Source organism: Rutilus rutilus (assembly GCF_951802725.1).
Source record: "Rutilus rutilus genome assembly, chromosome: 16".
Lineage (NCBI taxonomy): Eukaryota > Metazoa > Chordata > Actinopteri > Cypriniformes > Leuciscidae > Rutilus > Rutilus rutilus.
In genome coordinates, this window is record NC_140224.1 from 27868140 (window position 1) to 27890590 (window position 22451).

The window sequence follows — 22451 nt, forward strand, 5'->3', positions numbered from 1 at the left end:
GACAAGACCACCTAAAAGAAAACAAACATTGCCCTCTAGTGGACATATGGTTGATAAAAGACAACATGACCTCTTGATTGTATCACTGATCTTTATTTAAAACCCGATGTAACAGCATGTTAGAAATTTCTGTTTGCTTGCGGTTTAAATCTGAAATATTAGCATTGTTTTCAACGTGACAAATGAAGCCACATATTAATCTCCCACGTCTTTGGTGTGTTTCCCATATAAACGTATTGTTTAATAACAATATTGGTAACAGATCAAGTGTATCACAATAATTAAGAATTCTAACAATGTAGTATCAAACTAAAGAAATTATATACACAATACAAAGAGCTGTGTCTCAACCTTGACTTTTCTCTCATAGCCCCTGAAAAGTGTCTGAATAAAGTATTAAAGAAAAAAATAAAATAAGCTGGTATTACTTATCAGTAAAGTCCATTTAGAAAGTGATCACAAAACAGGAAAGCTGTCTGTTTCTCCTGCTGGCTTGGTCCAAGTTCAGTAGCAAAAAGAGTCCTCCACAGGAAAATGCAGTACCATCAATACATTTACAAGACAGAAGAACTTGTACATTTATTTAAACAATGCAGAGCATTATAAAGGCTTGGCAACACTTAGAAACAGATCTTCTCTTGTACTTCTCTCTGGCAATCCCAGTTAGATATAGCCAGGAGGATGTGTTGTGTTTCAAACAAACCAACATTGTGAACAAGTTTGGTCATACAACTAATAAATCAAAGACTTCACGAGCCACAGTTCTCTATCTCGTTCTTATTTATTGTAAGACTGTGGTGGCTTTGAACACTAGCTCCTTGTTTAAATTGCATTGTGAGTGTGTATTGTAAGTACAGCAACTGCATTGATCTATGAAATCTTGCAGCTCGTCCGTGCGCAGTTCTGGGATGGGCTCAGTGGCGGATAGATGATTTTGGATTTTTTGGTTCCGTTCCTTTTTTTAGCGCTGCTGGCTATGACCGAGTAAGAACGTCCATGCATCATCCTGGCGTTGAGGCCGTTGGCCATAGAGAAGGACTTCAGATGGCTCTTTAAGGCAACAGGAAGTGGAAGTTTGTCCACAAGGTGCACTGGAGTGCAGGAAACGATAGAACGACAGCACAGGTCCTGCAGACTCAACACTGGACAGAAGAAAACAACAGGTTTTGGTTAAAGCAAAGGACCATACAAACATCCTCAGTTTACAGGCATGGAAAAATGCAAGGCTGAAGGATAAATGTTTGATTTTTTTCTAATAAAATACTGCTCAAATTCAAAATTCATATGTAGATTAGCAAGCTATCTATCATAATATGATTTAAAACAGTTTGTTTGTCTTACAAGGATGAAGTAATGCAATGGAAACAAGAAGCTGTTTTATCATATTCCTTGGCCTTTAAATAATCTCCAGTCAAAATAAACATATGATGCTTTTATTCAGTAAATGTTTTCATATTGCTTGAACTTGTTCCTACAAGCATTTTTTTTTGCATAAAGCAAAGCTATGATTATTAAGAGAAATGTGCTGTGGGGGCGGCATGCCGTTACATTGATATTTGAACACTGGGTGACTCGCTGTGAGCGGTATAAAGTCTCAAAGCTTTGCATACTTCAGGTTTCTTAAGCGTTCATTTGGCCTATACATAATTGCAGCATTGGTCTGAGAAAGAAAAAAAAGCATGTATGGCTGTTGTTTATGTGGTCATTCTCAGAAAAGGCAGGACTAAAAGGTCTGACAGCGTTCCTTAATGCATCATCTCATGTCAAAAGCATTTATGGTGAAGCTTGTTTAATTCCCTGAGAAAACATTTCCAACCTCAGCAACATAATGAGTCATACGGAGATGTTGATGGAAGTGCAGTGAAACAACAGAGATGGTATTGTACCATTGACTATTGTAGAGATGTATCTGTCTTTTGTCTATTTTATATGAATTAATTACTTACGTTTATGTCATTTTAAATGTAACTGAGTGACATTTTTACTACAATAATTATTACAAATACATTTTCACTTTTTTTGGCAATAGAAATATAACATTTTAATAAAAATGTTATATTGTAATATAATATTTCCTGTATCAGACATCAGAACTCCTAAGAAGACAAGACACTAGCAGGCATAAAACTGTTTTTCATTCACAAATCATCAGTATTTAAATTTGTGTTGTTGTATTTCTGTACTAAACTTCCACTAAACATATATGAATAAATCATTTCACTTAGTTTCTCAACTATGTTAAGTATGATACTATGATAGTGAATGATTTGTTTAAATTATTTTTACTTCCTGGTTTATTACACAATATGTGCAAACACGCAAACAATGGTACTCCAATCTTATACTGTACAGTGTTTAACAACGTGTTTTGGGGCTAACTTGTAATGTAAAAACATACTGTAATAATGAGAACAATATTGAGAATGCTAACAGTTGCATAGAAATATTTATAGGAATATTGTCTTTTTAACCTATACACCTGTAGAGACTCCCCAAAATATAAAAAGTCCTGATGCCTCCTACAGAGGACATCAAAAATAATAATGTATTTCTTGTAAAGGAAAATAATACTCTGTGTTGTAAACTCAAGAAACAGTTTGAAAACTATTAAATACATATGATAATTACAAAATATATACAAATATATATATACACTCACCTAAAGTATTATTAGGAACACCATACTAATACTGTGTTTGACCCCCTTTCGCCTTCAGAACTGCCTTAATTCTACGTGGCATTGATTCAACAAGGTGCTGAAAGCATTCTTTAGAAATGTTGGCCCATATTGATAGGATAGCATCTTGCAGTTGATGGAGATTTGTCGGATGCACATCCAGGGCACGAAGCTCTCGTTCCACCACATCCCAAAGATGTTCTAGTGGGTTGAGATCTGGTGACTGTGGGGGCCATTTTAGTACAGTGAACTCATTGTCATGTTCAAGAAACCAATTTGAAATGATTCGAGCTTTGTGACATGGTGCATTATCCTGCTGGAAGTAGCCATCAGAGGATGGGTACATGGTGGTCATAAAGGGATGGACATGGTCAGAAACAATGCTCAGGTAGGCCGTGGCATTTAAACGATGCCCAATTGGCACTAAGGGGCCTAAAGTGTGCCAAGAAAACATCCCCCACACCATTACACCACCACCACCAGCCTGCACAGTGGTAACAAGGCATGATGGATCCATGTTCTCATTCTGTTTACGCCAAATTCTGACTCTACCATCTGAATGTCTCAACAGAAATCGAGACTCATCAGACCAGGCAACATTTTTCCAGTCTTCAACTGTCCAATTTTGGTGAGCTCGTGCAAATTGTAGCCTCTTTTTCCTATTTGTAGTGGAGATGAGTGGTACCCGGTGGGGTCTTCTGCTGTTGTAGCCCATCCGCCTCAAGGTTGTGCGTGTTGTGGCTTCACAAATGCTTTGCTGCATACCTCGGTTGTAACGAGTGGTTATTTCAGTCAAAGTTGCTCTTCTATCAGCTTGAATCAGTCGGCCCATTCTCCTCTGACCTCTAGCATCAACAAGGCATTTTCGCCCACAGGACTGCCTTGCAGCTGGATGTTTTTCCCTTTTCACACCATTCTTTGTAAACCCTAGAAATGGTTGTGCGTGAAAATCCCAGTAACTGAGCAGATTGTGAAATACTCAGACCGGCCCGTCTGGCACCAACAACCATGCCACGCTCAAAATTGCTTAAATCACCTTTCTTTCCCATTCTGACATTCAGTTTGGAGTTCAGGAGATTGTCTTGACCAGGACCACACTCCTAAATGCATTGAAGCAACTGCCATGTGATTGGTTGATTAGATAATTGCATTAATGAGAAATTGAACAGGTGTTCCTAATAATCCTTTAGGTGAGTGTATATAAATCCAGAGATGTCCTTTTTAGCACGCACCAGGACTCAACGGTGAAAAATTCACATAAAACAAATGTCATATAGTGACAAAAGTGAATTTCTGAGACACAGCTGAATAATGACCATATCATATATGACTGAATGTAAATGAAAGCCCTATAATAAACACATGACCTATTTTGTTTGTATGAATCCTGACAATAGAGGCTTGTTACCTTTATTGGGTCTCCAAAGTCGCTCCATACCATGCCTCATGAGCACAATTCGGGCCAGCTCAGTGAAGGACTCAGTAATGTTAAAGTTACAGAGAGGGCTGACTTCGAAGAATGTGACGCCTAGTCGCTCTGCAAAGGCCTGGGCGTGCTCAGTCGTCACCTGCCGCTTATAGGCCAGGTGAAGCCTGTTTCCCACCAGGATCTTGGGAACACCTGGTGCATGCTGGGTAAAAATAAAACAGTACATCAATTGTTATAAACTATCTCTTCAAGACATTACTGGTTTCCTGATGTGTTTTATATTTATGTCAAGACAATCGCTTTATTAATAAAGCAATTTTGAAACAACTCGCACAGCCAGTGTACGCAGTGCGCATCATCAGACCCCTGCTATCGACAAAGCCTCTTATTATCATTTATAATTGCAACAATTATAATCATAACCGAGTTGCATAAAACAGCACATTTCCTGATTTATGGAGATACACATCTATCTTAGCACCTTCTCAAGATGATTAGCTTATGTTTTATTCAGATCTTCAATGCAATTCCAAAACCACTAGTATGACCTCATGTCTGTTTATACCCATATTGCACATCAGGTTTAACAAGCTTATTACTCTGAATACTATAGTAGTTTCGGATCTGATTTTACCTCATCAATCTCTTTAATCCATCTGTCGATGCCATCAAAAGACCACCGGTTTGTGATGTCATATACAAGGATAACACCCTGTGAGAAACAAATTGTGTTAGTTATAGATAACAAACAGTTTATTTAACTTAAATGCATTTTCAATTCAAAATGTAAGATTTTGTTTTTGAGTTTGAATTAAATAACACATTCATCCTCATCTCAGATAAGGAAACGAATGTGGTACTGGAGGTGGTACTATTTATCATCTCATATCGTATGTGACTAAAATTGTTGGCAAAGAAGTTTATGATGTAATGTCAATAAAGATTGTGGCATTGCTCCAAGAGTTGCTGTTATTAGGATATCTGTGTTTGCCAGAACAAGGAAATGTCATGTCAACAATACCAGTCCAGTCCGATTTATAGCATACCACACTTTCAACAGGAACTGCTGATCTTTGGGTGTGGTGTTTAACAACTGGGTTGATCTTCAGAGATATTCAACAGGCCATTTCCTAAAGTCTGTTTGTCTATATAATTGTACATTTATTTTAAATCATTACATTTTTAAATGAATAATTATTAATACAATAATTTAAAAGTGTACATTTAAAACAGATACTCACAAACTCAAAAAATAGTGACTGATGAAAGTATTTCCCACTATTTTACATTTAAAAAAAATATATAATTATGAATAGAATATTTTTTCAATTATATATATATATATAAATATATATATATATATATATAAATAAATAAATATATATATATATATATAAATTATTTTTATATTTTTATTATTATTTACATTTTAATTATGAATAATTTAACGTTTTTTATTTATTTAATTTATTTACAGTTAAAATATTGTAAATAACTGTTAATTTTGTATTTACAATTTTTCCTAAGTGTTTGTATCCTTTTTTTGCTGTTATACCTGTGCTCCTCTGGAATATGAGCGGAATATGGTGCAGAATCTGCCTTGTCCTGAGGTGTCCCTGCAAAAACAACACAACACAGAGGGTCCGCATCACAAAGAACACATTCATCTTACTTCTGTTCTTCAATACGTCTGTAGCTATTGTCTTTCCCTCTGCCTGGTGACACGAGGAGCTTTCTGTGGTTGGTGCCAGGGCAGCAGACTTTGAGTAGGAGCAGTGAAATGAATCATTCACCATCCAGGGCTGAGCACAGCACCAAGATGTGCCAGTCATGTTCCAGTGGGTAGGACCGGAGTATCACAAACACTTCGCTCTAAAATGCTTAGTCTGTCAAGGCCAGATTATCAATAATTCATTCCTGATTCTTGCAAAAAAGCTCAGTTCTCTTGAAATGTGCCAGAATATATAAACAACTTCTAGGCATGGCTAGTGGGATTGACTTGGCTGAATTTTTCACTGGAAGTTTATTGAGGAGCGCTGTAATTAACATAGCCAGACGTTTGGCATGTTCACTTCATATTTTGGAAACCAAAAGGACCTCATTGAGAGAACACAGGCGTGATGGAAACTTGAATCTCTCTTCATGCTCGGTTTGAGTTCAAGAAGATAACAGGAAGAAATCAAGCTGAAACTTAAAAGTTGAACGTGTATTTCAAGGAGCTGTCAGATGCTGCAGTCATGGGTTTCCGGTTTACCAGAAAAAGTAACTGTGATGTAAAGCTACTCACCAAAGCTGGAGCTTGACTCTGCGTCCATCGAGGAGTATGGTAGTTGTCTTGTAGTCAATGCCTACAAGTGAAAAAGAAATAACAAAATTACTTAAAGGCGAAGTGTGTAATTTATGCAGCGCTTGCGTCACCAAGTGTAATCGCAAAAGTGACAGTTTTCGAACAGGTCACAAAGCAAAGCAAATGAACCCCTTCAGACCCTGAGTCCATTGGAATGGACACCACATGGTATTTGGTTTAAAGCAATAATATTTTTTTTTTTATAATAAAAGTAATTTCTGCTCACTGATTGGGCCCTGATCAACCAATCACAATGAAGATACTGTATGATCCCTAACTTAATCTGATTGAGCTTCAGGCATCACAAAAGACAGGCATGGCTAACTGATTAGACAGGAGGAGAAGTAAAGCCTTGTTTATATCCTTTCGCCTGGCTCCGTACTGCGAGCCTCCGCTGACTGCACTCGCTCCTCTCCAAACATACGAGGAGTTTATACTTGACGCGCTCACTGTTGTACTATTCTTTGAAATGACAGGGGGCGACTCGGAGGAATTGTCCTCTAAACCATCAGCAAGCAGCGGTGAGAAGGTACACAAGTGACAATGTTTGTTTTTATTACGCTTCACCAAACCCAGAACCAAAGAATCGTTTAAAACCCAGCAAACCTTGAGATTATTACGTGTGACATTAGAACAAAATGTATGGATATGAGAACATATGTAGAAAACTAAATTAAACAACAGTCTCTTAAATATTTTCTAATTTCATTAAATTTTATGAACATTTTTATTAAACATAGACCTTAATTTTCATTATAAAGACTTATGTAGGCTTGTTTTATAAATGTAAGCAATTCATTTAGACAAGCGCAAACTGGGTGCCGGTTTAGATGCAAAATGACAAAAAAAATTCATGCACAACGCCACACAAAATGGGGTTAACGTAATTTTTTTTACGATGTTTTTCAACGATGTCATTTTTGTCGCACGCACCTTCACACTCATGAGGAAGCGGCGAGTATAAACCAGGCTTAAGCCCACTTTTAACCTTTTATATGCTAATTTATGTTCATGGTAACATCAACTTAGTTACATCTATTATAATCTTAAGAGTATCAAGTGATAATATTCAAAGTTAATTGAACACAGGAAGCTGTAGAACACGTTAATGTCCAACACATTACATAAACATTGCATGACAGGTTGTATAAACTGCTAAGATAGTGTTGCTTGTAGTCATCAAATTCCTTTCTTTAAGACTGTTCATAACTTTTTCAAGTCAGATACATAAAAACCCAGACTGATCTAATTTGATACCAAAAGGTAAGACTGATTACCCCTAACTAACTGCTAGTTTCGTCATACTAGTTCATAAGACACAGTCTAACATGATGGCTATATGTACGCAACTGTCCCCAGGTCTTGAAAGATATCACCAGGAACCTCATAACTTAGTTGTGTGCCAGGTTGTGAAATTTGTGCAAGCATTTCAAAGCTAAAATACAGAGCTACAAATTCTATTGTTAATGTTTCATGAACATGAATGTTTATTAATTATTAATATTATCAATATTATTTTGTTTGTCCACAGAAACACACACACACACTCCACACACACCGATGCCTTGATGCAATTCACACAATCATACATTTATCGAATCAACCAGCAAGTACACAAACAAACCCCCAAGAACACACAGACATACACGCATATTTACATTCATCCACTGCAAGCAAGCATAAAAAACTCAAGCAAAACTGCATTGCTCGTTACAATCTTTTCAAAACTAATTCATATCCTGTAAGTATGTTTCAAATATGATGAATTTTATGTTGCTTCAGTCCAGCTGTCCGTTGGCACAAATCTAGTTTTTAGACTCATTTCTACATTGGAGAAGGGCAAGTATCAAGTGGATAATTATTAATATTGAATTTATTTATTTATTTTGCTCTGTGGAAAAAAAATGTGGTTAAACAAGAAGAAAGCAATTCAAGAAAAAAACGAAGAAAAAAAAACTTTTAATTAGCCAGTAAGCATTGCATTAATCAAAAGTGGCAGTAAAGACATAACGTTAAACAAGATTTCTATTTCAAATAAATGCTGTTCTTTTAAACTTTTTATTCATCAAAGAATCCTGATAAAAAGGTTTTCAGAAAATATTAAGCAGCACAACTGTTTTCAACATACATAATAATAAATGTTATGAAATCAGCTAATTAGAATGGTTTCATGTGACACTGTAGACTGAAGACTTGCTACTGAAATGGAATACATTTACAAAAAGTAGTAAAAACTACATTTTAAATTATATTAAAATTGAAAACAGCTAAATTTTAAATTGTAATAATATTTCAGAATATTACTGTTTTTACAGTATTTTATTATAAATACGGCCTTGATACATTAAAGGGACAAAGGTTTTTAGGTATTTTATTATCTAAAATCAATATTTTTATTCATAAATATGTCCTCAATGGTGTACAAATACCTCTGCTAATTATCTGACTTATCCTCATAAACGAAGAATTTATTATCTTTATATACATGGGACGGGTAGGTCCACGGAGGCTTCCATGTAGTTCCGCCATCTTGAAAAACTATAATAGCAGAGAGGGACAAAAAGTACTAGGCCAACACTTTTCCACAACGCGTTTTCGTTCAGAGCCAGCGTCACGTGACTGAAACCAGCAGAAGCGGAGGAGCAGAGCAGTGAGAGACGCTTGTCACTGCCCCGGCAAGTTAAAAAGGCTGCACTGTACGGTTATTTATAATGGAGGAGTCCATACATATGCTGAGTCACAGGATAAGGAGTCCTCGTCGTCGAAAAAGTCCAACATAGACCGTAAAAGGAAACGTGACCGGAGATTACAAAAAACATGGGTTAATGTCGGGATAGCTAATGCAGGAGAAAGCTTTCACAAGAGATGCTGAAGTTGTCTGCTTTCTTCTCGACAGGTAAGTCAATGTTACGGTCTTAATTACAAGCTTTTTTTCATTGCTTGGTTGTGTACTTTATTATTTGTTCAAAACTGTAACATTCGTTTGTTCGTTGTGTCAAGTTGCAGTTTGTTTGAAATAGCAAACCAGTTCACCCGAAGGAAAACTCGATGAAGTGCTATTATAAGACATCCTGTCATAGCTTTTTGGTACATAACGGCTACCGTAGATGCAACACGCATTTGAAAAAGCGAGGCGCTGGAGAGCATTATTTGTTTGAATGCAAAATACAATTTCACCGCTAGATGGGAGAAATTCCTACACAATGTCCCTTTAAGAGACTTCCTTCAATGACAAAGAAGTCTGAACAAAAACTGCCAAAATAGAAACAAAGTAACACTGGCAAAATAAGTTAATATAATTGGCTACCTGTATTTCTTATGATTAAAATTGGTAGGCTATTATTAAAAGTCAAGTAATGACATTTTATGGGGACACTGGCACAGACACCGGCATGGGCACAGGCATGGGCACCGACACACAAACAACGGCAAGGACACACCAGCACGGACACCGGCATGAAAACCGGTACGGACACCGGCACAGGCACAGACACCACCGCGGACACCGGCACCGACACTAACACACCGGCACGGATATGGCCACTGGCACAGAGACCGGCAAGAAAGAAATTAGCACAGGTTTGGAACAACATTAGAGTGAGTAAATAAGGACATCATTTTCATTTTTGGGGGAACTATCCCGGACAAGCGGCAGCATGTTTACTATTAGGCTACTGTCGCTTTAAGACCGGCACGCATCTAATATACACGCATATGACATGCACCCGATTTTCTCTCAAACATTTGCTTTCACTTTAGACATAACCAACTGTGTTTAAGTAAACCTTGTGTGTATTTGACAGTATTAACCCAATAAGACAGTTAATAAGCAGTAATCAGGCCCTTTTTGACAGGCTTTTAAGTGCCTGTGCGCTTCGGGTGTACGTGCTCAGAAAAGCCCATGTTAGAACAGCGCATCAGCACGCGAATGAAATGTTTAACCGGCATGGTTTAAAGCACATGCAAATAATGAACTTTGGTGAACACTTCACTATCTAAACAAGTGTAGTACCTACTGTCATAATGCTAATTCATTGACTGGTTGCCAGGATGCTGCTAAACCACAAATAATTTCTTATTAATGGTTTTTAGCGGCAGTTAAAGGGTTCTGGGCAGTTTAGTTGTCCAAGTTAAAAGATCCCATTAAGATCCCATCTAATTGATATTCTGGTCCTTACATATTGTCCCTGCCAAACTTTATAAGCCTGAATGCGTAGTAAAGTAAAAGCATCTCTCTTAAACAAGCTGCGCAATTTGAGGTATCATTCAGGTTGATAACATAAACAGTGCAGGACGGGTTATAAAACAAAGCAGGGGTTTGTTCAAATTCCTAGTATGAGCAAAAGTATGAGTGATAGTAATGCCCTAGCAAACACTACTAATAATCTAATAACTGCAAATGGGAAAAGCAAGTGGTGAGAACAGCTGTAGAGTGGTCCACTGAGAGTTTGAATATTATGTTCAAATAAAGATTGCATTTTTAGTCTTCACCGATTTCAGTTACAATGTCCCTCTTTTGATCATGAATTTGGATGACAGCAACTATGATTAAGTGATGTCTGTTGTTATGAACATGACACATGAGGATGCCTGGGTTGAGATTGGAAAGCTTTTAGTGTCACCTCCATGGGGGTTCCAGGTTCCACACACACACACACACTGGCATTCTGAACGCTCTTTCTCCTATAGGGAATTTCAGAGCTTATCACACATTCCACTGCAATTAGAAAGAAATCCAACACTGTGAAAATATACATGGAACAACTGGGAGATTCCATTAAGGTGACAGAAAGAAGATTTAAAAACACCATGGCTGTCACTAAAGAATGGAATCAAGTGAACCGAACACAATCCCAAGTCACCCTGTGAACTGTGAGGTCACTCTTAGGGAATTGCAGCATATCAAAATGGTGAGGTGTAACCCTCATGTTCTGTACATTAAAAATAAAGTATCAGGTATCAAGTCCTTCCTGAAAAATGATGCATTAGTTCTGTTTGGAGTCACAAGGACTACATCTAAAATACTTAATAAATGCAAAGATTTATTTATTTGTCATACAACAGGCTATTATTAATATGCTTCAATAATATCTGTCAATGGGTTTTGATTAAGTCATAGAAACATTCACTATATCATTTAAAATATGAGGTTGGTGAGATTTTCTTTATATTTTTAAAAGACGTCTCGTATGCTAACGAAGGTTGCATTTATGTGATGAAAAATACAGTAAAAATAATATTGTGAAATATTATCACAATTTGAATTAATCTATTTTAAAATGTAATTTATTCCTGTGACGGCAAAGCTGAATTTCTAATAATAATTACTCCAGTCTTCAGTGTCACATGATCCTTCAGAAATCAATCTTATATGCTGATTTGGTGCTCAAGAGACATTTATTATTATTATCAATGTTGAATAGAATAGAAAGTTAAAAATAACAGCATTTATTTAAAATATAATGTGTTTATGTTAAAATGTAAGTCTTCACAGTCACTTTTGATCAACTTAATGTGTCCTTACTGAATAAAAGCATTTATTTCTTTAAAAGTTGAGCAATAAATTCTTAAGATAATTAGATGATTCTTCATACTAAAGTAAAAAAATGTCATCAAATAAACATGATCAGCGCTTACATCATATTTTCCACCACTAAATAAATCTTTTATCAAGCTTTTGATAAAAGGCTTATTGTGAATTATTTAATTCAACGTGATGCAGTTAGACAAATATTGTATAACACCAGCTTGTGCTATTTTTTTTTGTCTTTATAAAAATGTCTGCCTGTAGGATGCAGTCTTCCTGTTTGTGTGGGCAAGCTCTGATTCATCCTGACAGATTTTTTTCACACTAACTCTTTCTGTCTCCCCGCGCAATTACCCTGCTCTGCACCTCTCCTCACAACAACCAGCAGCGAGCCATAGACCTTTTCTGACGGGATGACACATACGCCGGATCAACGGGAGTCAGTGGATGAGGATGAAGCCTCCGTGGATAATGGTGTTCAAAATCTAGAGCTTAGAGAGAAACAGTTATGCTAACACTTACTGATCCATCCCCATGAAATTTAAAGTCATGAAATTATACACAAATCAAATATACTGCAAGCTGCTTTGTGGCCTGTGGAGATTTTGGTTGACCTGAAAATAACATCAAACAGATCAGCCAGAATTTAAAACAGCTTAATTAAACTCCTATAGACCTTAGTCAGGGTAGACACCATATTTAAAGGCGCACTCAATAAAAACTGACAAAAACTGACAAATTTCACAAAATTACATAGAGATAAATGAGATAAACACTTGAGTCATATCAGTATCATTTAGGCCTAAGTGCTGTCAAATCGATTAATTGTGATTAATCGCATCTAACATAAGTTTGTGTTTACATAATATGTGTGTGTGTATATACTATTATATATATATATATATATATATATATATATATATATATATATATAACACACACATATATACAATAATATATACACACATATTTTATGTCAACACATACTTTTGTTAGATGTGATTAATCACGATTAATCAATTTGACAGCACTAGTTGTTATTTAAAATTCTATACTATTTTTTATCAATTAAAAATAAAATACTAAAAACTCATTATGAATGCTATAAATGAATTTATGCATCACAGTAGTATAATATACAGTATGAAAAATCTATGTACCTTTTCAGATTTGCTAAAGATTATAACAGTGTTATTAGTGTTTTGAAATATAAAAGTAAGTGAGTGTTGGATGACGGCAAAGGTCATCTAAATGAGCATGCAAAAATAAACATTCATTACCAAAATATTGACCAATACCAATAAATTACAAAAACCTAATGCTGGCCAATAAACAACATGGCACCCATAATTGCAAGAGTCGCTTTTGTGTGATGCTTCAAGGTGTCAGTATAAATCCAATAAGGTAATGCAACATTGGTGATCATTTAAAATTAGATGTGATCTAAGACAATACAACATACAGAATAGACTGTTCTTCTACCCCTAACAGCCTCATTTTCATTTGTGCAAAATCAAATATGCCGTCTACCCTGATTAAGCTCCACAGACATTACATAACCAAAAACACATTGAGCAAGACATCAGCCTGTTCGTTATTTATAAGACGGTGGGATAAATGTTTCAGTGGCGCAGAACTGATTTCTCTCTCGGTGAAGAACAGCTGCAAAGCTTCAACTGTCATTGTTTCTTTAAAACCAAGAAGTCAATGCTCCATTTTCATCGTTCAAACAAACAAATGGCTTGAGAGGTTCATGCAAGTGTTTAGATAAACATCAGAATGTTCCACTCCTTTATCGCCACATTCGCCAGCAAAGCCTGGCTGCATCCTTATTCCCCTCAGCCGCATTTTGCTCAGCAGTCACAGAGCACAGTGTTGGCCAGTGGTAATAATCTCTATAAACAGAAATTCCAACAGAGACTTCTGCTGGCAAGAGTATTAGGCAAGAGCTTTCCCTGTCGAATCATAATGCAGTTTATCGACCATGTACATGTATGCACTTATAAGGAATTTTGTGAGTTGCTCTCAAGGTTATGATGCAAAATAAATACAAAAGTTATAGAATATGGCAGAAAGTGTTCTGAATCTGGTAAGCAACCTAAACAGCAAAGAGCTCCAGTAGTAGTCTATTAATTGCTTGCATACCCAATGTCTTGGGATCTGTTTTCTAAGTATTAGCATCCTGGCAGGGCTGTTTACTGGCCCAACGGGGGCAATATTTTTTCAAGAGAGTATGTAAATGAATGTAGTATGAAGTCAATTTCACAAGCCTGCGGTGGGGTATTAAATTTTCATCACTGCTGAGCTAGAAATGAGCAACCAGAGAAGAGTTTAAAGTCAACATGAAAACTCAACCCTATTTACTTTCTTAATACACATTTCTGATCTTATTATGATTTAGTAACCTTATTTTTGTAATGATTTATCAAAATGCTTATTTGTTGACATCACGTAAGATGTTCATTTTGGTTTAGAAAGTCAGCTTTTCACAATCCACAAAAGTCCTGCATGCTCGGAAAGTCACATTACAGAGGTAAAATGGGTTGCGAATGGCAATTCATCAGGAATATGTAGTAATAGTCCTGTCCAGCGATTCAAAGACTATTTAAGGGCTCTTGTTCTAAAGATTTTTTTTTGTTTTGTTCCTTCTATAACCTGTTGCCCCTCTTCTAAAAGTGTCTGGCACTGCATCCTCAGCTGCTTGGATAAATGAGTACACAACTGTGCAAGCCACCCAGATCTCAGTCAGCCTCTGACCCTAGAATGAACAGGTTGGCCAGTGTTGCCAAGTCCACAGTTTTCCTGCGGTACTGGGCTAGTTTAACTGTTGCCACGGGTTGTTTTTGTAGTCCCCCCTGAAGCGCGATTTTTAACCCCTGGAACACGGTTTATACCGGGAAGCCGGTAGGGGGTGTTCCAGGGGTTAAAAATCGCTTCCTGGTTTTGCTGAGTTAGACGTTTTCCTGGGTCAACATGGTATCCTTAAAAACAGAGGGAAATGATAGGTGAATAACACGCTCGATGGTGTTTTTAGCCCCCAATGGCTCCTTCCAGGCAGCTAACCCTAACCTCAACCTTAAACCTACCCATCCCCTCACTGCCTGGAAGGTGCCGTTGGGGGCTAAAAACACCAAACACCGAATAACACTGATGTAGAAGCACCTAACCCTGGTTATAAGCCTAATCTTGACATAAACTGTAAACTTGTCTCTCAATTCTGATTGCTTGATTGGAATGTTGTTACAGGATCAACAAAGATGTTGATCCAAGAACATGTTGCACTTGGTGAAATCAGGTTCTGCTATATCAACAATTGGGCTGGTTTAGTTGTTCAGACCTGGCAACCCCCCGTGATTAGCTGTCAATTTACTCGCTAAATCACTCCAGTGTAATCTAAGCTGTTAAAATGAGACTCAAAATGTTCATCAGACCTAGGACTTTGACCAAATGCTGTTACAATGAAAATTGTGCGCATGGAGCATATTGTTCCTCCTGTTCACGCATGCATGGTGAAATAACAACAAAACCTGTGATGGCATTCTGAAGAAATAGAAATTACTAAGAACTAAGGAGTCACACTGAGAGCTGATTGGTACTTAGTTAATAAGTGATATACAAGTCATTACATGTAAAGATGTTGTGATTTGTTAGTTATGTGATACCAGCCACTTGCTCCTGTCACATAAAGAATGTTGATGGTCTTTTAGACAAGATGCATGAAAATATGTTATTTAGCTGTGAAAGCCCAAAGGGGCGGGGAGTTCACTACAGTTGATTTTGTCCCCTGGGAAGAGTTTTCCAAAACAGGGAGAAACTCATTACAAACTACTGAGCTGCAAATAAGAGCTGGGCAAGCCGGGGCTAGAAGAGAAATGTGATCTATATGTTTAAAATATGTGGCATATTTACTGTAATAGTAAAGTGTACTTCAGTGGACAATCGTTTTTTTTAGGTTTAAAACAAAAAAAAATTGTCTGTATTGGCAAGATTTATCGTGACAAAACACAGTTTACAACTGTATTGATGTAGTCATGATGCTTGGCATGCTTTTTTGTGACATTTTTGCAAGTAGTCTGAACATCATGATACATGATAAAAATGTTGAAAAACCTACAATCCAATGAATCCATGATAATAGATTCACTTGAAAATGCATAGACTGTCCAACTTTAGTCTCATTTGTACAATACAAGGATCATAACTTACCCATATTGTATCCATAGGGTGATTCACTGGATCCATCCTGCAGACTGGCCAGTATTTCCCCTTTCCCCACATCACTGTCTCCAACCAGCAGGAATTTCAGGAGGAAATCATAAGCTTTTGCTGGGCTGCTCCTGTGGTTCATCTTCACATCAGCCCGATGACCCATTCTGGTGCATCATGTAACTGTCCCTTGATGGACTTGTGTTCAATTTCTCAAGCCACCAGAACTGAACAATATAGCCGTTTTTAAAAAAACAAACCTGCGTATTCTTCAGTAGTCTTTTCTGTGTTTAAAATGTCATATCCAGTACATCACTAAAGCTGTCCTATTGTTCAAAGATTCTGGTTGTGGATCCACTGATGCTGTTGCGTCACATTTGTAGGTAAATAAAGACCCTGATATGTTTACAGTATAGTAACATAAGGCAAGTGACTCTTCTTAAATTAGATGTTTATACGTGTAAAATAAATGTTAATCTTAATAAATCACTCCTAATGTTTTTTTTTATCTTTGTATTTCGAGCAAACCTAGTCCATTGAGCTCTCTGGCACGATCCATCTCTTCTATCAGCCTCCCTAAACAGAAAAATGTAAGTTCATCCTTAGATTTTCCTTGATTGGTTCCTGTGTGGAGTTGCTAGGGCAGCTCTCCTCGTTTATTGGACAATACGCGCGTCCATTAAATCCCGTAAACGCCCATTTTGTGTTGGAGAAGGTGTGGCCAATCTGCTGTTTTGATCCTATAAGCGCTGATGGCAGATCAGTCCCCGTAAGTTCACCCATTTAGGTTTTGTCGCGCGGACGGTGGCTCAGCTGATTCTGCGTCAGCGCTACAGCGCGCTTCAAGCGCGTGCTCGGGTTTGTTGTTTTCCGGGGCACGAAGAATTACGTAGTGCTTTAATGACGTAATATTATTGTAGTTTCTAGACAGGTTATTGTAGTTTATCTCAAAATCGCAGTACTTTATAACTATATATTTAAGTGTGAGAATAAAAGGCTATCAAATCCATGAATGCGTGTTAGTTCTTTTATATATATTTTTACCATGATAGTATTTTGCATCAGGGTTTCAGCCTTTACAAACACTCCAACCAGCACTATTAACATTTTTTCACTATATCTAACACTATTATAATACATCCACTATCATGACTACATTTACAGATCAATATTTAGAAAAATAGAAATGAAAATATATATTTTTTATGTTTCTTATATCCTCTCTATGGAGCCCCTGCATCAACTATGATCTCATTTTGTGATTTGTATCTGCTTATGTAAAACATGTTTCAGCATAGTGTTCTTGCTCAATATTGTTCACTGGGGCTCATTGAGAGCACATGCATTATATAACATGTATCTGTTACTGCTGTATGATATCCAAAAAATCGATAAAAATCTAGCACAGACTAATTTTTTATGCTGCAACGTTACATGCCCTGTAATATTAATTATTCCAACATTCACTCCAATGCAATTAAGTTTTGAATCATGTGAGCAAAATAAAATAAACATGCACAAACTAAAATAAACATGCACAATTGCTGCCCTCTAGCGTCCTAAATACTATATTGACAAATTCACAAACGTTGCATATAGTTTAGTGGTTTGATATCAACGGGTTGTAGCTTGTGCAAAAATAAGAGCTTATATTTTATTGTCTTAACCAAAACATTCACAGAAAAATGATCAGCTTTTATCACTCTTAAATTGTTGATATAACCATTTGATTCAGACTATTCAGTCATCAGACATTATCACATGTAGTAACCATTATCAAAATGATTACAGAACACAATCTCCAGAAGATAATTCTGATTAAAAGTCTCTGAATAATGCATAATTAGCCATAACCAGGGATTGGTAACCGCTGTCCTTCCTTGGCTTCAAAAAAGGTGTATGAGAGTATAATATTGTCAACTCGTGCCATCCTGGGGTCTTCATCAAACTCTGGATCAATGTAGAAGAATACAGGCATGTCTACCTCCTCATATGGGTTTAACCTCTGTTCCTCGAAACAGAAACACTGATGGAAAAACAAAGCAGTGTATCAGAATTTAGCACACTATTCAGTGAGCTAAGAAGGTAACACATGATGGATAGCCATGCATTTCTGCATACAGATGTCAACTTTAACAAATAAATTGTAACATAAATGGACCGATTATAATAGTAATGTTAGTATGGATTCATTTAAATGCATCACATATTTACCTGTATCTTATTAAAATATTGTCCAGCATCAAAAGGTACAACATTGTAGGTTGAAATGCCTATCACTGGTTTGCCTGTGGGATTCCGTGCCTTATAAAAAGCCAGCGCAGTTTCCCCTGGTACGACCTGGGAAAACGATCAAACATAGAATAATCAACTTGGTAGTCTCCACCTTCAGAGAGATGATATGAAAAAACATGTTTATGGAATTCCCACATGAAAGTGCATTCCTGAAATATTCATTCATATATTTCCAAATGGGAGGCAGATCGATCTACCTCCCTATACAGTGCCTTGCGAAAGTATTCAAACCCCTTTATTTTTTTTCCGCATTTTGTTATGTTGCTGTCTTAAACTATTTTAAATGACTTTTATCACATCAATCTACACTCCATACACTATATTGACCAAGCAAAAAACAGATGTGTCAACTTTGCAAATTTATTAAGAAGGAAAAACTAAAAGTATTCAAATCCTTAACTCAGTACTTAGTTAAAGCACCTTTACAGCCACAAGTCTTTTTGGGTATGATGTGATAAGCTTTGCACATCTGCATTTGCCGATTTTCTGCCATTCTTCTCCTCAGGATCTCTCAAGCTCTGTCAGGTTGGATGGGGACTGTCGGTGGACAGGCATGTTGGGGTTTCTCCAGAGATGTTCGATTGGGTTCAAGCCCACGTTCTGTCTGGGCCTCTAAAGGACATTCACAGAGTTGTCACTCTTGTATTGTCTTAGTGCTTAGGGTCATTGTCCTGTTGGAAGGTGGATCTTCTGCCCTGTCCAAGGCTCTAAATGCTCTGGACTATGTTTTCATTAATTCTGCGCTGAGCTGAACAAGTCCCCCAGTCCCCGCTGGTGAAAAACAACCCTACAGCATGATGCTGCAACCACCACTCTTTATAGTTAGGAAGGTATTGAGCAGGCGATGAGCAGTGCCTGGTTTCCTCCATTGTTTTTCAGTCCGAGAAAGTCCTTAAGGTGCTTTTTGCTAATTCCAAGTGGGTTGTCTGGTCTCTTCACTGAAGGAGAAGCTTGAGTCTGGCCACTCTGCCATAAAGCCCAGATAGGTGGAGTGTTGCAGTGATGTTTGTCCTTCTGTAAATTTCTCCCATCTCCATATATGATCATGGAGCCCAACCAGAGTGACCATCAGCTTCTTGGTCACGACTCTAACCAAGGCTCTTCTCCATCGATTGCTCAGTTTGGCCAGGAGGCCAGCTCTAGGAAGAGCCCTGGTTGTTGCAAACTTCTTCCATAAAGGATTATTATGGAGGCTACATGCTTCTGTGAACTTTTAACACAGCAGAATTTCTTGCAGTCTTCCACAAATCTATGTCTTGATACAATCCTGTCTCTGAGGTCTACAGACAGTTCTTTTGACCTCATGGCTTGGTTTTTGCTCTGATTTGCATTTTCAGCTGTTAGTCAGTTTATTGAGAGGCGTGTGCCTTTCCAAATCATACCCATTCAATTGAATTTGCCACAGGTAAACTCCACTAGAAGTGTAGTAACATTTACAAGCAAAACCGTAATGCTCCAGAGCTAAATTGCAAGTGTCCCAGAGAAGGGTATGAATACTTATGCAGTTTTTATTTATTTATAAATTTGCAAAGTTATCACAAATCAGTTTTTTGCTTCGTCATTATATATATACGAAGATTTCAGATGCAAAAGCCTCTAAGTGCCATCTGAAATTTTCTTCTAGAATGATCATTTTTATCAAGCTTGTATGTTTATGTTCAGTTATTTCACTTTAATGGCAATGAAAATGACCTATTAGTTGTCATTAAAGTGAAATGACTGAACTTAAATATACGAGCTTGAAAAAAATGCTAATTTTAGAAGAAAATTTCAGATGGCACTTAGAGGCTTTTGCATCTGAAGTCTTCATATATATATATATATATATATATATATATATATATATATATGTTGTTTTTTGTATTATACACATAAATGTTTGTTGCATTAACAAAATTGATGTGTACATTTTAAAACTGAATAAAAAGATTGACAATTTTTTTTATAATCTTACGTAAATCTCTGATTGCTGTGGACGAAAGTTCCACTGCATGCTGGCGTGTGTGTCTGCATTAAAGGTCACTTTAATAACACGCTCCCTAATTGGTTTCATAGTCTCCACTTGCTCTGCGTCATGTCCAGCTACTGCTGTGCCTCCCAGTCCTGTTGCCTGAAGTAAGAGAGGAACATGTTACTGAAATACTATAAATCCACCAAAACTGGCTTTGAGATTATCAATCTAATACTGACCTGACAGTACAGTCTGTAGAGAGGAACAGCAGCATATGACATGCCAATCATTCCAACTCCGGCGGCCGCAATGTATGTCAGGACGGTCTTGTTCCTTTTCTTCCAGTCATCTTCCTGGCTCTGATGTTTCCTCTTGTGAGTTTTAGCTCCTCGTGACTGGTTGAGGAATCGCTGTGGGGTTCTCCTGAGGAAGAGCTGGACGCTGGATGTGGCTAGTCCTCTGATGTTGCAGCAATCAACGCATAACCGAGTGCTAGAAAGTGCTTGCCGTATATAGTGCTTTGCAGTGCACCCACGAAGAAGTAACGGTAATAGCATAATCCTAGAATTACTAGTGGAGTCCCCTCAAGACAGGTTTGTTTCACCTAAAACATAAGATAAGGACAGATATGATTACTAAATGATGGATTACATTACACAGACTGTGTGTCAGTCCATAACTCAAATAAAGGCGTATTGCACCTAGATGTGAATACATGGTTTATTAATGAAAATGATAACACACATTAAAAATTTACGTAAGCCCATCTATCGTTCAAAGTTTGGAATCATTAAGAAAATAATACTTTAATTCAGCAAGAAGCAAAAATTCATTTCATTTAACAAAAGTGACAGAGGACTTGTATATTGGTTTTTCATATGAATCCTGTTTATTTTTATTTCTATTCATTAAAGTATCCTGAAAAACATTATGGTTTAGCACAACTGTTTTCAACATTGATAAATCACAATACAAGTTTCTTGAACAACATACATTTCAAAATACATAAAAAAATATTTTATGTTTAATATTAAAATATTTTAAATTGTAATATTTCACAATACTAAAATGCAAACCAACACCAAACTTTTGAACGATAGTGTATATTAAAACACTTAACACAACTTAAGCCTTTTATTTGCTACTACGCTAATTTATAACCATTACTGTATAGTCCATCTAAACAACAATTAAGTATTTTTCTTAAATTATAAGACACTTTAAACCTATAACCAAACAATAACACAGAATAGAAAGTCCTGTTACAGTACAACTTTAAATCATGAAGAATATAGCATGCTAAGATCCATTCTGTTAAGCCGGTTATCAAGCCTTTCCCATTTCTGTGTATGTATATAATGATCACGTGAATAAATATATAGTTAAAACGGCTTTTGACAAGTATTTTAAACAGAAGATGCTGAAGCATTACCTGATTGAAATGATGAAGGTATGTGCATATTACCAGAGAATGTCTAATAGGAATATTACTCACCCTTCAAAAACATGTTATAAAACGCCAACCTATTGGTGCAACAGCTTAAAGTTCCCCGGGTACAGGCCGCTACTGCTAAAGTTCCGGTGGGTTCTAGATTGAGGTAGGCCTACTGTACTTGCTTGTTGCTTGGTGAAAATGTGATTATCACATTAAACATGTTGCATATTATAATAACCGTTTTAAGTGCCCACGGTATATGTGGTAAAAGTTCAAAAATGGTCGTAATCTCTTATCAAAAAGTGTATTGCGGTCTGAATAGGTGCAATCATATCATCACAATGTACAGCCTAACAAGTATTTAAGAGTTAAGTAAAAAAAAAAAAAACGTAGCCTATCTTTTAATTTTTAATGAGCACAAACGATAGATAAATTATCTGAAATTATGTAATTCTCTAGTTAGTCCCTTTCGTGCAATAATAACAAACAGCAGTACATTTAAAAGTCATGCATACTTGATAAATAATTACCCTACCTGCAAAAGATAAATTATTCCTGTTTTTGTTTGTTCGTTTGGGGTGGGG

The 22451-nt window shown here is 36.7% G+C and overlaps 2 protein-coding genes across 3 annotated transcripts; both read right to left on the reverse strand.

Moving 5' to 3' along the window:
* Window positions 1-75: 75 nt before the first annotated feature.
* Window positions 76-16840, reverse strand: rab40b (RAB40B, member RAS oncogene family). The gene is made up of 6 exons (XM_084433617.1): window positions 16187-16840; window positions 6394-6454; window positions 5662-5722; window positions 4741-4818; window positions 4086-4308; window positions 76-1142 (listed from the first exon to the last, which is right to left on the reverse strand). The coding sequence occupies exons 1-6, from the start codon at window positions 16350-16352 to the stop codon at window positions 871-873; spliced, it is 861 nt and encodes a 286-aa protein (XP_084289743.1). The 5' UTR covers window positions 16353-16840; the 3' UTR covers window positions 76-870.
* Window positions 16841-17815: 975 nt separating this feature from the next.
* On the reverse strand, window positions 17816-21994 carry cox11 (cytochrome c oxidase assembly homolog 11 (yeast)). Of its 2 annotated transcripts, none has more exons than XM_084433864.1 (5): window positions 21928-21994; window positions 20672-21036; window positions 20436-20591; window positions 18401-18526; window positions 17816-18212 (listed from the first exon to the last, which is right to left on the reverse strand). In XM_084433864.1, exons 2-5 carry the CDS (start codon window positions 20987-20989, stop codon window positions 18030-18032), a joined length of 783 nt encoding a protein of 260 aa, XP_084289990.1. In that variant the 5' UTR covers window positions 20990-21036; window positions 21928-21994; the 3' UTR covers window positions 17816-18029. The 2 variants fall into 2 exon arrangements, with proteins under 2 accessions (XP_084289990.1, XP_084289989.1); XM_084433863.1 differs by having other exon boundaries at window positions 21865-21982.
* Window positions 21995-22451: the final 457 nt, after the last annotated feature.

Bases quoted from the DNA above. Each gene is read 5' to 3' on its own strand.
- cox11 (XM_084433864.1), bottom strand. From the start codon at position 20,989: ATGCTATTACCGTTACTTCTTCGTGGGTGCACTGCAAAGCACTATATA. The intron at 20,592-20,671 runs GTCAGTATTAGA...CTCTTACTTCAG, and splicing joins TCTACAGACTGTACTGTCAG to GCAACAGGACTGGGAGGCAC. The intron at 18,527-20,435 runs GTAAGATTATAA...TCGTTTTCCCAG, and splicing joins CACAGCAATCAGAGATTTAC to GTCGTACCAGGGGAAACTGC.
- rab40b (XM_084433617.1), bottom strand. From the start codon at position 16,352: ATGGGTCATCGGGCTGATGTGAAGATGAACCACAGGAGCAGCCCAGCA. The intron at 5,723-6,393 runs GTGAGTAGCTTT...TTGTTTTTGCAG, and splicing joins AGAGTCAAGCTCCAGCTTTG to GGACACCTCAGGACAAGGCA. The intron at 4,819-5,661 runs GTATAACAGCAA...TGTTTCTCACAG, and splicing joins CATATTCCAGAGGAGCACAG to GGTGTTATCCTTGTATATGA.